A 16,278-nucleotide genomic window follows, 5' to 3' on the forward strand; every position below is an offset into this window, starting at 1 on the left:
ACCAACACATTTAGTTGAACAGAACCAATTCTGCCAAAGAAAGACCAAATATCCAACCAGACGTCTGCCAAGAGAATACCGTGACCACCTGTTAACAAATTAATGTAATAAACATAAATAAATAAATAAATTGTGCACAATATTGTTTTTTATCATTCTGCACCAGAAAAAAAAATCACTGCAAGCCCAATATTGACATGGCATCTGTCCATTTTCGTGACGAGTGTACTGTATATAAACTTCTGACTGCAACTGTACCACTGCTACAAAAACTCTGAAATTAAGAGTTAAATGTAGAAACAACTCTAATAAGAAAAATAACAACAGATAAACAACAAAGATCTTTACACATATTTATGGCACATAAAGTATCTCGATCGGCTTTTTACACACACGCGAACACACACACACACTGGAGTACCTTTTCTGTTTGTAGGTGAGCATGGCCTCAGAGATGGGGAAGTGATGGGACATGTTGGCTCCTGCAAGATACTGAGACACTCGTCCAGCCACATCAATGTTGTCTGTTCGGACAGAAGGCAAATATGTAAAAAATGTTCCACATGTAGACAAACGGCCTACTGGGAACTTAAATGCATGATCGCCTTCCAGTTAGTCTTTATCATTGTCTGGTGAGAAGAATATGCCGTATCAAATATAAACATATGATTGACTGGATGTGATGATGATTCTGATGATCAATGAATATACTGGATTTTATACAGACTTTAACCTGATCTTAGGATTTAAATGGACCCTAATATCTACACAATTAGTTTCACTGGCATTAATGAATAATTAATAGTTGTTACTAAAAATATGCTTCAAGATTAATAAATGGATAATAAGGCAGGATGTTTAGGGGTTACCCGTCCGCTCCTTACTCATTTCTATATCAAGTGGTTAATGGTTCTAATATCCTAGAATTAGGAAAAATCTGGGAACAAAAAACCCCCACAAATGAACAACCTAAACTAAATGTTATTCTGAATCAAATTTAACAGAATCATTTGTAAGGATTTGGATCAAACCTGATGTTGGCGCCTCTAACCTCCCAAACACATCCCTCCAGCCAGCGTCCAAGAAGATGCTGCTGAACTTATTATCCAAAGATGAGATATACTTCGCCACAGGGTGGCAACCTGAATGACAGAGACAACACAAACGTCAATACAATAAAAACAACACAACTTAAAAGTTTTTTTTCTCTTCTTTGGAGCTCCTTGCGAATTGTGTACGGATTTTTATATCTTACCGACAGGAATGACCAGGAAGCGGATGTAGCTCAACCAATCAGGCGTCTTGTTAGCGAGCTGCTCCACGAAGCACCTCAGCACAGTGCTCAGATAACTCTGGTCTCCTGCCACAGCCACCTTAATGGTAGGGGGTGTCTGTGCATTGCAGTTACAGCTGAGGAAAGATACATATCATATTTATTATAAAAATACAGATCAGACATCTGTTTATATATGAAGTGGTTACTGCTGCAATTTAATAATGAACTTCAGAGCTTATCCACAGAGCTTAGCAACGGTTGCTATGCAAGAGTGCTCAGAAAATCAGATCAGTATAAAGGCAACGCAGAGGTTTCTGTAGTCTTGAAAGAATTACAGCAAGGTGGATAACAGACACTTACAATCTCTGGATCCTGGTGACGATGGTGTTGAAGGCTGCCTGAACATCAGCAGCGGAGATGGTTGAGACGATGGGCTGCTTGTGCTCGTGGAGGATCTCGTTCAGATACTGCAAACAAAGACAAAGAGAGGAAAAACTGAGCGGATTAGAGAAATAGAATGAGAGGAGGAAAGCTGTGTATGCTCAAGCATCACTTCTAAATATTACAGTGACGCTTTGCTTAACATCTATGGTACAGTCATTCTCCAGTTGGGAGTTCTGAACTTTATTATGAACTTATTATGGAACTACAGATGTATATGTGGTTGGATTTTCCTAAATGGAGACGTTGCGCAGCATTTGTCTGATGATTGTCGCTCATGAGCAGACAAGGACCCTCATGGTCCAGTTTACGTTAGTCTTGAGGTGCTGCAGATGGAAGCAGATGTTCAATATCACACTATGTGTGTTTCTATTGAGCCTTATATTCCGGAAATAATATAATAATGGCTCAATCAGAATAAAAATGCACCATGTAAACACCTTGATCAGGACAGTCTGACTCGATCCGTGTTGACTGACTGGGGGCATAAACATTTGATAATCCGTTTAGTAGGTAAATATTAGCCATGTAAACAATTTCTCTCTTTTGTTGAATGAAATACATTCTTCATGTGCATGTCTGCTCCACGTGGAGGTAACATTAGGTGACCTGACCCATTTCTAGGAGGGAAATTTTACTCTCATTCTAGATCTGTAAACCCTCTCTCACCTGTGTGTATTTTCATCCACTGATTCATTGGCTGCGGAAGGAGCACTGATTAGCTCACTATTTGACATGTAGTAAAGCATCTACTTAGGTTAAGGGTAGGTCAGTGTTTAAGGCATTGGAATATGGTCTGGAAGGTCCCAGGTTCAAACCCCCAAGTTGTCCCTGTTGGGCCCTTGAACAAGGCCCTCAACTGCTCAGATTTATAATGAGATAAAAATGTAAGTTGCTCTGGATAAGGCTAAATATAAATTTTAGCAATCACTGTGGAGACAGAATTTTTGCAACCAATTATAATGCACAAGGCAGAATTTATCGGAATAGCTGGGAATCCTAACCTCAAACTAGGAGAAAACATACTCTTTTTCTGTTATATTTCTGGCAGATTAAACACAATGTGTCTCTGCTTTTCAGGTTCTGCACTTCTTACATTTTTAGCTGAGACTTTAAAGAAGGGTTTGATGTCTGGACCTTCCTTTCAAATGACTTAGTGCTAGAAGAGTTTTCTATATTTATGTCTGTTATATAATTTTAAGGGAACTGACACAATGTTACAGTGTATGCATTTGATGATCACGGTTCCACACCATAAAAAAAATTGGAAAAGAAACGATCTTTTAATTTGCGAGAAATTATCATTTAATCCTCTTACTGCACAAGTGTCAGTGAGAAGCGTTTAAAGGGCTGAGGGGTGAGATGAAAAACAGAAGTGAGCGAGAAACAACTAGAAGCATATTGATTATTGCGCTTTGAATAGTAGGTGTCCTCAGCATGGCAGTAATGGAAGTGCAGTGCACTGCAGGAGCAGGAAGAGATTTACAGCAGGGGTTAGAGGGCACAGAGAGAGCACCACCTGCTCCCACACACACACAGACACTCACACATACACACAAACACACACACACACACAATCAGATGCTCACTCGCACACTCTGACAGGAGACATGTCTACAAGAATAACACACTCTGGCAGATGTACACACACACAACACGCTTCCACACACAGGTGACGCAAACACACCTGGCCCTGCCAGTCGGTAGTGTTGATGAGGATGATGCTCTCTGGCAGCTGCTCGTCTGAGTTGAGGATCTGATTGAGCTGGTCATACACGGACTTCCTGGGAACCTGAATAATATAAAAAAAAGTGCAGAATGTTGTTAATTATACAGCAGTTAGCACCATCTAAACAACTGATTGATTGGACAAAAGCATGATACTGTATATGCATGACTTTACTTCATAAGTGTTCTAATGGTCATAAATAATAATAATAAAAATAATAAAATTAATAATAAAATAAATATATAAATACAAATACTTCATATTTTAGAAATAGTTTTTTTATTCTAAATATTTACAAATATTTAGAAATAAAACAGGGGTGTAATAGGAAAACAATAATGTATTGTGTACCGGCATGTCAGGCACTGATTTATGCTTCTTACACCACAGCTATTTAACCATTTATAGTCATGATAATGATGTGGAATGTTGGTGAGACTAGCTTGTCATGATGTACTTTCCAGCTGCTTTAAACAGGTTCCATTTTACCCAGGTAGTCTTGTTATAAAAAAAAAAAAAAACAATCTGTTTATGAAGACTTCATCATGCCAGAACAAGTTACTGACTGTTAAAAGGACCGACCCTGGAGTCTCTTTCCGTAAATGTTAACTACTGTCTCCTAACTGAAAGCTGCACAATGATTACATGTTTTCTTTCTTAAACAACAACACATTTTCATCTGCTCATTATTAGTCCTGGATTACGTGGCACATCCGCAATACAAGTCCCTCTGAATGAGCCGTTACTATAGAAACATAGCTGTAATAAAACGGGCACATTAATATGAACCTGTAATTTCATTTACAGCAGGAGTTAGTGTCAGAGCTGCTGGGATATAAACAGTAATCAGCGACATAAAATCAATCAGATTTGAGAATTCAACAGTTCAAATTATTATATGAAAAATGTTTTATTTTTATCTAACAACCAGAGAAAATCCTCTTATGTAAAGCAGATAGTGTTTTTTTTAACCATCATCACACAAGCACTATTGAAAATGGCTAAATTATTATCATAATATTTTTATATCATATATATATATATATATAGACCAATATATATACCTGTACAGTGAGTCTGGAGTCGGGTGAGGTTTCACTGTCGATGCTACTGGTTCGGTCGCTCTGAGCTTTCGAGCTCTGTCTGTCCTTCATAGAGGTGCTGCGCGGTCGTCTTTGCAGCTTGTCTGTTTTACTGCGGACACAGATCAGAGACAGCACCACTATTACGCATATATTACAAAAAAGCCTTGTAAAATTAGCCCTTATATCATGAAATATATTTTTTCCATATACCTTGGCCAAGCAATGGTTTTTTTGGAGTTTTTTATTTTATTTTTTATGTTTTACTACAATTTATCCACCAACCGGCTTATAAATTAGGAAAAACGCAAGACACAGTACTTAAGGATGCATTAAAGACTAATAGTGCACTCTGAGACTGTAATGAGATCTAAATAAGTGCGCAAATGCACTTGTAGTGTGGACCAGTTACAGTAAGCCAAGATTTGTCTTACAGAGTATCACAATCATCAACCAATTTATTATGATAAAAAAACCTTGTGTGCTAGATTTGTTGAGAAAATAAACGGCAAATAGACTTTTTCCAGTTAAACGTTCATTATGTTTTCCAGTAAAATACATAAATCAATATTCTGAATGCACAGAACATAAACATTTGATGTGTATAAGACCTTTTTAACAACAACCATCCAGCATACAAGGTTATCATTTTGGCCATTTTTTTCTTCTCATAACCAACAACCTACTCTATACAGACTTTCACAATCTAGCCATCTCTTTATCTATTCATGGATTCATCCATTTATGCATCTATGCATCAATCCACCTACAATATCTCTCACCTGCTAGTACAACAGGCAGTTTTTTGGACTGCACAAAGGGAGGACATTTAAACATTGTTAAGAGAAATGCAATTGCACTTGATTTGAGTCATTTGTATTATTCGTGTATGCCTTAATAATTAAATTATTATTACTTGTGACTTAAATCAATATACAGGCAGTCCCCTACTTACGAACAAGTTACGGTCTGGGAGCACTTTCGTAAGTCGAATTTGTTCTTAAGTCCAACAAAGTGACTCTTATACGCCTTCGACACAAATATACTGTGTAAAGCATACTGTAACAATCCACTTGACTAAATCTCTGTCCCCTTTCCCCACACTGCCATCATGTGGCCAGAAACCATAACTGCGCCTAAAAAAATGAATCTCACATGTAACAGTGGAATCCTGGATACCATTTTGTTTCAGAACTATTTTCCACTGTATTGGACTGTGAGCCTTTGTTAAGCTTTACAGGACAGCCATTTTCTATCATCGTGCTCCCAAACTGATTTATTTAAACCGGTGAAGCAGACTCATACAAACATACAATATACTGGACTTTAGACATTTTATACATTCACTTACACATTAGCAATATTGTATATAATTGTAAATATTAGTATCTGGTGCACTACGGTGTCTATTTATGGTACAATACATGTGAGCTACTTCAACGATTTGTTCGCAGCTACGAATGTCTGTAAAACCGTGGTCCGTTTGTATATGCGGAAATTCGTAACTCAGGAGACTACCTGTGCGTTTATATATAAAAAAGAAAAGAATTTATATATTATTGCTTCATTGCTTTATAGTCTTTATTGCTGCTGGATAGCTGGAATTTTCTTTGAGATCAATAAAGTGTATATATATATATATATATATATATATATATATATATATATATATATATATATGCTTCTTACACCACATTTCGATCTAGTTCATTTTTTATATCAAATAATTAATTGTTTTAAAAGAGAAGCAGCTGCAATTTATCTTGCGGCAAGAACAAGAAAAACGCATCCACGCTTTTCCCCGGAGAAATGGCAACAAAACAATGTCTAAGACATTTGCATGTTTAAACAGAATAATCCTTTATATGGTAACATCTAATAACACTGGCTTGTCTTAACACTAACTCTTATTTTAAGTCCTTAAAAAATGCTTCAACAACAATTTTCACCCTTAAATCAATTTCGCTAAAAGGATTTAATCACATATCCAATTTTTCTAACATCCTCATTAGTTTTATTAAAAGAATCTCTTTTAAGAAAAGTCAAAGACCAACCACATGAGTCATGTATTTATAATGAAGCCTCAGAAACACTAGATAATGTCACAGAGCCACGTGGAGGATTGCTCCTCTTAACGAGCTCGTTAGCCAACAGAAAAACATTCACACGTTCTCAGTTGGTCTCTCGAGAGACACTTAATACTGTATAATGAAGATGCTGGACAATCTCGACGAACAGGAATGAAGATGGCACAAACGTGTGGAAAATTCAAGTATGTATTAATATACAGTATAATGTTGAGTTTTATAAACATGTAGAGCCCCTGTAGAATACCACAAGAGGAACAATGCACATGATAGCGGATATTTCTTTATGTAAAGGGAAATAAAGAAAGAAAGCAAAAAGAAGGGCAGCCTGGTGGATTTGACTTTACCTAGGAGACATCATATTCTGAGACTCGGTCTTGGAGATTTTGCCCACTGAGCTGGCTGGTTTCTCCGTGCTCATGTCCCAGCTCAGGTTGGCATCATGTTGGCTTGGCGCTCCTCCCACTCCTGCATCCTCCTCAGCTGCCTCCTGCAGACACAACGTCACACTAGGCAAGACATCTAAAGGTTGTCATGGTAACAGCCACTGAGCCAGACCATAGGCAACAAATCAGAACCTGTGAGCACAGATGTCCTTGAGGGGGTGTTTTTGCACGTGTGTGTGTGTGTGTGTGCGTGTGTGTCTACGCACGTGGCTATGAGAGCCATGAGGAAAGAAGGGGTATGTAATTAAGAGTCAACATGCTATTAAATAACACACCCTATTTACGACTCTACATTAAAGCTCTAACGATTCACAGGTTTGTATCAGTGCTCTGGTCTCAGTATTTACGACTGAACCAATTCAGACCAGCATGTGTCTTGAAAAATTCACTATGTAACACATACAAACATTGTATTGATAAAATCTATATCTAATCTAATTAAATTTCCCCTTTATTATTCTGGGGAAATATTATCACACCATTATCCTTTACACACCATGTGTTTAGTCCAAGCATGTTAGTCCCAGTAAAAGAGGCGTGGCCTCTGTGCTTGTGAGTTTTAATTAAGGAGGTGTGGCCACTGTCCTGATCAGGCCCAATAAAGGAGGTGCAATCGCTGTGCTTTTCAGTGTCAGTGAAAGGGCCATGGCTTCTTTATCTTTCAGTCCCAATAACGAAGGTGTGGCCTCACATACAGTAGTAAAAAAAAAATAACAATGTAATATCGAATAACCTCTAAATCGTCCGTCTTTAAGGATGAGATACATATACTATGTACTTGTGCTTCAGGAGATTTATACGCCCCCACTCTATATGGAATGCCTACCATGTATCCTCGCTCTCCCACAGCAGTGGTTGCTGTGGAGCTGAAGAGTAAGTACAAATGGATCAAACGAGGCAGCAGCAATAACAAATGAGCAAATGGCCTCCTCAGTCATCAACACACTGATACAAAACACACACACACTAAAGCGCTCTAGCAAAGAGTAATGGAGTGGATGTCTCAGTGGGTCTTTTTCCATTTAACTAACTGAGCGGAAAAAAAAAACAGAAAACAGAAATATGATAACAAGCCCAGCATAAAGTGGCCATCAGACAGAGTGACACTGGGTGGAGAGGCAGAAACTGACCCCTGCTATAGTGTCCACTACAGACGTCTCATCCTGGTAACGCCCAGTCGCTGCTCTGTCCTTCTCGACTGCCAGCAAGTCTCCACCCTACACACACACACACACACACACACACACACACACACACACACACACACACACACACACACACACACACACAGAGAGCACAGAGCACACAAAGCGAGTCAGAGATAGCTACCTCTGTACAGTTAGGGACTTCTGTATCTGTGTGTGTGTGTGTGGTTTTAATTAAGGTCTTACAGCAGTAGACTGGTCTCTGGGCTGACTTTTCTGACTGTGCAAACTCCCAATTTCAGTTTGTGAGCTGGAGTGAGACATGCCCTCAAAGAATGGCCTGAAACAGATAATTACGTGAATACATTTTATAAAATAAGTAATTGTTATGTTTAATATATGAATAGGAACAATATTAATTTCTCATGTTACTCAATTTTTCATGTACTGTAGCAAATCCTAAATGTCATTCTGTCGTTATATGATGCTGTAAAAAAGTATTTGCCCCATTTTTTTAGCATATTTGTTAACTTTAATGTTTTAGATTGTCCAATAAAGTTTAATATTACTTAAAGATAACCCAAGTAAATACAAAATGCTGTCTTTTTTATTTCATTATCATTAATTTAATTATTTCATTTATTAAAGCTGTGGAAAGTTATTCCCAACACCCCCTCACCCCCTGCTAAATCATAAATAAACTGTGATTAACTACATTTCTTGGAAATCTGTGTTAAATTTCACGTGCCACACTCAGGCCTAATTACTGTCAGACTTGATGAATCTAGAAATAATTTTAATAGAACCTATCTGAAAAAGAAACACACTTAAAGCTCTTCAAAAACAACACATCATGCCAGGCAGGTTTGGGCAAAGTTTTTTTCTTTAATAAATAAAATGAATGAATAAATAAGATAAATTAAATCAGCGTTTACAAACAGCATTTTGTTTTTACATAGATTTTTGTATCATATTTAACAAAAGGGGCGGAGGCAAATGGATGGGCTGCATATACAGGTTGTCCCGTACACGACAAGAGCATACGTCGGATTTGTTTGTAAGTCCGACAAAGTGAGTCTTGTACTCCTTTGACTCAAATATACAATATAAAGCAAACCAATCCACGGATGTTGACTTTACTTAGACTGCAAACTAACTTATTCGCAATGCAAGGTTTTGCTGGTATGTGAAATGCAACAGTGTTGTCTCTGCGCCTTTAAATCGCGAGAAGAATCCCGGCCACCATTCTGTCAGCTGTTTTTCACTTTTTTGGACTGTGAACTCTGTTTTGTTGAGGATTTTCCGAAATTTGTATTAATCTCCATTGGGACAGCTTTACAGGACAGCTATTTTCTATCATCGTGCACCCCGGAATGATTCATTGAAGGCGGTGAGGCCGACTCATTTCTCCCACACACACACATACAATATACCAGACTTTAAATATTTTATACATTCACTTACACACTGCAAAAATCTTATATAATCATAACAATTGGTAACTGGTGCACTGCGGTGTGTATTTTTGAACAATACATGTGAGCTACTTTCGCGATTTGTTAGCAACTACGAAATGTTCGTTGGACTGCGGTCCGTTCGTATCTGTGGAAATTCTTTTATATATATATATATATATATATATATATATATATATATATATATATTTATACACACACTGTATATACACACACTGTATGCATGCTTACTATATATTAATATTCCCTACAACTTAATTTTCTATTAAATGATAGAAATCTGAGATCTCAAACAGGTAAATGTAGATTTTATTGCCTTTTAATATGTATTACAAAAATTGAGAAAAAACCCCATCACACAGTCTTACTGCAGCATTTTATAATTAAAGATAAAACATTGGCTGCTTGTGATCACATTTTATCCAGCTCAAAGCCATGAGATAATTCTCAGGTTGTTCTTATTTTTTTCAGGGAGAGCCTCTTACCTGAGCTTAGGTTTAGGGGTGCTGAGGACGCTGTCATTGTCCTCCATCTCTTGCCCACTGTCACTCTGGTTATACACCTCCAGGCTGTCGTACAGCAGGTCCAGATCCTCCTCCACCTCCTGGGTCTGATCCACTGGGTCGGAGTCCAGAACCTGAGGCCACACACAAAGCTGGGTAACTGGTTTCAAGAGAGGATAAAAGGCTTCTTTGCATTTCAGTTTGCATACACTAAGCAGGCGCATGAAATCTTGGTACTACTGCCATATCTCTGTTCAATCTGACACAGGCCAAGGGTTGTAATAAAACAGGCACACTAAAAGCAGTGTGAATAATGATCTTTGCCTTCGGTACCACTAGCTTTCTGCTTGGCATGTGCACACTGCCTACAGCACTTGGCATTTTGTGCTTATCTATATAGAACCTTCTAAATGTGGTTTTTGGAAGGAAAACACGACAGGGTGCGCTGTGAATAATGGTCAAAAATGACAAAGTGATATAATTATTTTCCTATAAAAGAGTTGTATTTCTTTTATATCAATTTGACGAACCAAGCTAAGTTTTTGAGAGCATTTAATTGGATGATCACAAAATTCCTATGTATATCAGTGTTTTTCCCCATTTTCCTCCAAATTTTTACCCCTTCTAATTTAAAGGCTAAGGCTCAGAGACAGATGAAGCATGTTTCGTCTGATGCTCAGCATGGTCAATTTTGCTCCCCTGGCTCCCAGACACTTCAAAAATATGTGATCATTTTCCAATGAAAAATAATAATAATAAGTAATCTACAATAGTAGATCTAGTAGCAATTTGTGTGTATAATACTAAGAGGTAGGTAAAAAAATAATAATTTTAAGCTCAGTATTATATTTAAGTCCTCAAACCTTGCAACATCTAAGCTAATTAAGACTTTTTACAACATGATTAGCATTTCATCCGTTATTCAGTGGCTCTACGGGAACGTACTGTAGTCCCACCATTGCTTACAGTAATAATAAGGAAAGAATATTTTATTTAAAAATTTCATATTTTCTAAAGCGTTTTCTTAAAGAAAAACTCCTCCCGCATCACACACACACACACACACACACACACACACACACACACGAGTATGCATTATATTCACACAACTTAACATTATTCACAGCACATGAATACTGAATACGGACAGATATAGCTGTACTGCACTTGATCGATCCACAGATGCAACTGCATGTCACCATAAAATTCTCCGACTGGAACTGGATCATCTATTTGATCTGTCCTTAATCAGTCTTGTTGCTAACAAGCTCACAGAGTGTGAAAACAAAGCCATAACCATCAACAGAGATGGAATTTAGATACTGATTAATGCGGCTATGTGTCGTCTGAAGCCTTCAATTACATTTCGGGTTATTAAGATCATAATTCATAACTGATTAACATCTCAGGACCAGTGGGAGGTTATTACGACGTTCGTGCTGACAGGCATTGGGAATTAGCTCTTGCTTCAGCAGTTAGTCGCAAACTGAGGTGTCATTTGCATCTTTAAAAGAATAGACTGTTTCTTATATTAAGGAATCATTACATTAAACAATATTACTATAGCCTTTATATTACAGAATATTTTTAAACTGCATCAAGAGCGTGTGGCAGAATGTAATTCATATACTTTTTCTGTAGGTCAATAGATAGGTGATGGCATTAAGGTCTTTGAAACATAAAAGTAAAGTTCTGTAGTATAGTATGACATTATCTCTAAGTATATTATCTATTAAGTATTTGTTTTAGCAAAATGATCACTAGAATTTAATTCAGTTTGATCCATATAGTTTTTTAGCTACAGCTATAGATTTAATATTTAGCGACTTATGGAGGACCCTAATCCAAGATAGTTTTAGTTCTGATGTTTTTGTTTATTTGAAATGATTTAAAAATAAATAAATACATAAAGATGGAAATATTAAGCTTAAACCTTTAAAGTACCATTACTGAAAGCATTTAGAATTTATTTCTAGCATAGCATGACTTGAATCATTTAATTTAGCTTTGTGGGGAATAATAAAAGTATTAATAATACGAATACTGCAGGGTTTTACAATAAGGACTACTTATGCCCGCCCTTATCGTAAATTGTCCCCAAACCCTTTCAAACATAGCCCGTTTTCATTTTCATATACAAGTCACTCTTGATAATAGAAAAGTTATTAACATCTGCCATACCCAGTGTTTGACAGTTGGTCTATTAATCTTGTTTTAAAACATAGCAATCTCTCTCTTGGCATGCAGGAAACACATATCTATTAATATTTGTTCATTTTTTTTTTTTTTTTTTTTTACAAAAATATGGTCTTTTGGGTATAACCCTAAAATAATACAGTCCACTGGGATGTCTTTTGAACTTTTCTTCGCGACTGCTTTTTTGACCTCTTCCCAGAAAGCTTTCACTTACTGCATTGCCAAATACAGTGCAACAGAGTCACTTTCATGTTGTGCATACTTTCACATTAGCCATTTTTACTGTAGTAATCTATGTCCAGAGTGTGTGTGCCTCAGTACAGATAGACTCCCACTCCTCTACTGTTATATCTGTTCCTATGTCCTCCTTCCATGTGTTTACAGTCAGAATTGTCAGGTGAATTTAATATATATTTATTTTATTTTATTATTATTATATAAAATGTAGAATAAAATTATATATATATATATATATATATATATATATATATATATATATATATATATATATATATATATATATATATATAAAATATTGGTAACATTGGCACCCCTCCCAGGGTATACTTTGCTTTATACAGTGTATACTGTATATATATATATAAAATATATAAAGCAGAGTATACCATGGCAGTCGATCACAGGGCATACAAGCACACACTTATTTACACATATTGGAAATGCCAATTAGCCTCATCTACGCCCACAGTGCTAATCACCATGCCGCCTATCACGCTGTCTGTATTAGGTACATATAAATGCCTTACAACATTCCTGGTATGTACTGATGGTTTCTCCATATACTGTACGAATGCATTATAATAACGAGCTGTGTTCTTTGAGGAACTTCTTCACATCCAACTAAACCTTCCAAATCGCATTTTTAACTAGTGGACTTGTTGTCTGTGTTATCAAAGTTAACAAGGTACCATATTACACTATAAACATAATGGTATAGATGAATGTAAAAATTTCGAACGTCTTTAGCTGCAAAATACACCCCAAGATATCTGAGTTAGGCCTTTCAATGATATTTGGGCCTTTTAAACCTCCTTTACAATATGGTAGAGGCAACACTGGAACAATGGAATCTGCATGCACACAGACATAAAGGTCTAGCTACAATATGCTGGTTGGCTTAAATTGAGTTTCCCATCCTTGCCATCCATATAGCAGGGCCAATTTAAACACTAGCGGACTCTCAGCCAATGTTGAGGGTATTATGTGGTCTAGTATAGGATAGCAGCTGTGGCTCTGATGAGTTGAAATATCTAGGGCACTTCCTGCACAACCTCGGAGATAACACCAGCCAAAATGAGAGTTTACGTGGTTAATGTTTCAGAGGCTGGCAAACCAAACTAAAACTAATTATATGAGCCTTAAAACAATATGGCTGACCACAGCAGTGTTCACTTGACCACAGGCTACTAGCACGCCAGACCAAGGATAACGCGACCACCTAGCAACAAAGACCATTAAATACTGGATGAACACATACTGTGGCAATTTGTCTTATGCTCTGCTCATACACTCATGTTATTGGGTCAAGATCAATAATGTGCAGAGACCTCATAGCTTTTTGTTGTTTTCTTATCCGTTTGCGGCACAGTGAAGCTACTATTTGTTATCTGGGACAATCCTGTGGCCGTATAAAAAAAATTAATAAATAAATACGCCCAGAGTGTTGTGAAAGCTCGGGCAAAAGTGACTGGATTGGCATTTTTTCTGCATTCTGGGCTGAAGAGAGAACAAAAGCGCTCACCTCATCTGAAACTTTGAACCTCTTCAAAAGGGCAACAAACTTCTGCTTGAAATTAGGTTGCTGGAGAGGAAGAAGAAAAAAAAAATTACACTTATCATTTTAAGCAGACACCCACACATGCACACACAACAATAACAATCATTAAACAAACCATACACACATTTCACAAATCGCAATACTAAAAGTGAATCAATTTTTTAAAGACGTCTTGAGCTTGATATAAATAAATACTTCTTACTTTAAAGTGAAATCAATGTGAATTTCATGAGATTACTTTTTGTGTCATGAGAGGTGCATTATAATCTACAATCTATACAGCACTGCTCTGACGCTGGAGTGACCTTAGCCTGATATTTCAGTTACTGATGCTTGGCTTAGTGTAGAGGATTAGGTCGACACCTGCCATGACCTCATAGAGAGCTGTCAGCAGGGCTTTAACAAAATCACATCACTAATAAAGCGCAAAGCTTCTTACTACCAGCTCACAGAACGGATGCATGGAAAAATAAATAACTCTGTAATCTCCTGATCGGAGGCATCTGTAGCGACGTGAATTTTGCTCATTTAGTGTCTGAGAGGCCTCGAATTTGCAGCAAAGGGGTTAGAGATCTTGGAATAGCTATGACCTAGTGGATTTAAATTCAACAAATCTAAACGCTGCTCTGTGACAGGATTAGACACACACCTGACTATCGCTCTACCACCGTCGGACACGTTCTTACATTCGGAAAACAGGTTAATGTAACAGCTAGCAGTTATTTTTGGAATAAGTAGACTAAAAAAAATCATCTCATTTCTGCACAAGACAGTTAAAGCATTCGGTAAAAGATACAGGTAATACTCGCTAATTCGTTTATTCACACAGTACATCTAGGATAAACCAAACACTGACTGTCTTACGGAAATCCTGTCACCTGCTGCTCATAGAACAAGGTCAGGACGTTCCAACAAACTATTTTTACCTGGTGTAGTAATTGGCTTAACCTGATGCAAGAACCAGGTTGTGGAAACAAGTTCAAAACCGAGCAACATACAATAAAAAAAATAATAAAAAACTGTTATATAATCTAAATGTTAGCTCAACTCAAGTTATCTCACAGTTAAATACTTCATCGAGCAAAAATGAAGGCGCTAGTCAGTCCAATAACATGTTTACATGTGTCGGGGGAAAGCCACAGCTCATAGCCAAAATGGTCGCCAAGAATTTCTGGCTTTTTCACGTAGGCGTAAACACCATCCTTCACCGCCCGAGTGTTTTCGCTTATTTATGTACATCTTGCACACATGAATCCTTTCCAATAAAATGCATTCGTTTCCACTTTTTCCACTTTACCCCTGGCTTAACCGGGTGCGGGCATCGTCCGAGAGAAGGCATGTTGTGTTACTGCTACAGTCTGGCGCTGCATAATTTATACTGTACAGTGTTTTCACACAACGCAGCACGTTTTTTTCAAAGCCACATTCGCTAGCTAGTGGTACTGTTCAGCCATAGACTGAGTAAAAAACATCCATCTATTTGTTAAAACATCCATCCATTATACGAGTCTTCTCTGTGCACTGACCTTTAATACCACTGCGACTGACTGGACCACCAAACCACTACCACAGTAAATGAATAAAATTAAAAAGACTTTATAAAAGATTATGGTTCTGCTTGTTGCCGTTTTGTTGCTTGGTGCTGTACATGATAACATGATATGAAAGAGATCTGATAAATATTTCTAAGACCAAAAACAACATTCCATAAACATATATTCATGCAATTATTGTGTTGTCACACTTGATAATCTTTACTTCTGTGGCCAACTGTATTAATTACAAAGTAACTGGACATTTAAAAATGCTATTAAGGATTACATTATATTATATTATATTATGAGTTTTATTCCGCTCCTGGTCTACACACCCGAGTTATAGAGGTAGTCCGGATCATTTTCCGTCGTGTTTTCTTTGGCTTTCGCTGGACGTCGTCGTCCTCATCGTACAGGTCCTGCAACAGATTACATGAACATCCGACAACATGAAGGTCACTTATTCATAATCGGGGGCAGGAGGGGGGTTGGAAAGGGTTCGTCTGGATAAGCACCTAGCGCACCACAGCATTTACTGTTCAATGCCCAACCTATAGCACTCAGT

At 37.3% G+C, this 16,278-nt stretch overlaps 1 protein-coding gene across 3 annotated transcripts in view; it reads right to left on the reverse strand.

Annotated features, from left to right (window-relative positions):
• si:ch211-126j24.1 (phosphofurin acidic cluster sorting protein 2) overlaps window positions 1–16,278 on the reverse strand; it is a 74,228-nt gene that overhangs the window by 12,763 nt on the left and 45,187 nt on the right. For all 3 annotated transcript variants that reach the window (XM_053513313.1, XM_053513312.1, XM_053513314.1), the window contains 12 exons: window positions 16,049–16,132; window positions 14,143–14,202; window positions 10,167–10,318; window positions 8,453–8,546; window positions 8,192–8,278; window positions 6,963–7,105; window positions 4,511–4,640; window positions 3,405–3,509; window positions 1,637–1,743; window positions 1,256–1,410; window positions 1,032–1,142; window positions 422–524 (listed from right to left, as the gene is read on the reverse strand). In XM_053513313.1, the coding sequence (XP_053369288.1) occupies window positions 422–524; window positions 1,032–1,142; window positions 1,256–1,410; window positions 1,637–1,743; window positions 3,405–3,509; window positions 4,511–4,640; window positions 6,963–7,105; window positions 8,192–8,278; window positions 8,453–8,546; window positions 10,167–10,318; window positions 14,143–14,202; window positions 16,049–16,132 (1,331 nt within the window). The remainder of the gene's footprint in view (window positions 1–421; window positions 525–1,031; window positions 1,143–1,255; window positions 1,411–1,636; window positions 1,744–3,404; window positions 3,510–4,510; window positions 4,641–6,962; window positions 7,106–8,191; window positions 8,279–8,452; window positions 8,547–10,166; window positions 10,319–14,142; window positions 14,203–16,048; window positions 16,133–16,278) is intronic.

The sequence above is a fragment of the Clarias gariepinus genome, chromosome 15 (genome assembly GCF_024256425.1).
Source record: "Clarias gariepinus isolate MV-2021 ecotype Netherlands chromosome 15, CGAR_prim_01v2, whole genome shotgun sequence".
Classification (NCBI taxonomy): Eukaryota; Metazoa; Chordata; class Actinopteri; order Siluriformes; family Clariidae; genus Clarias; species Clarias gariepinus.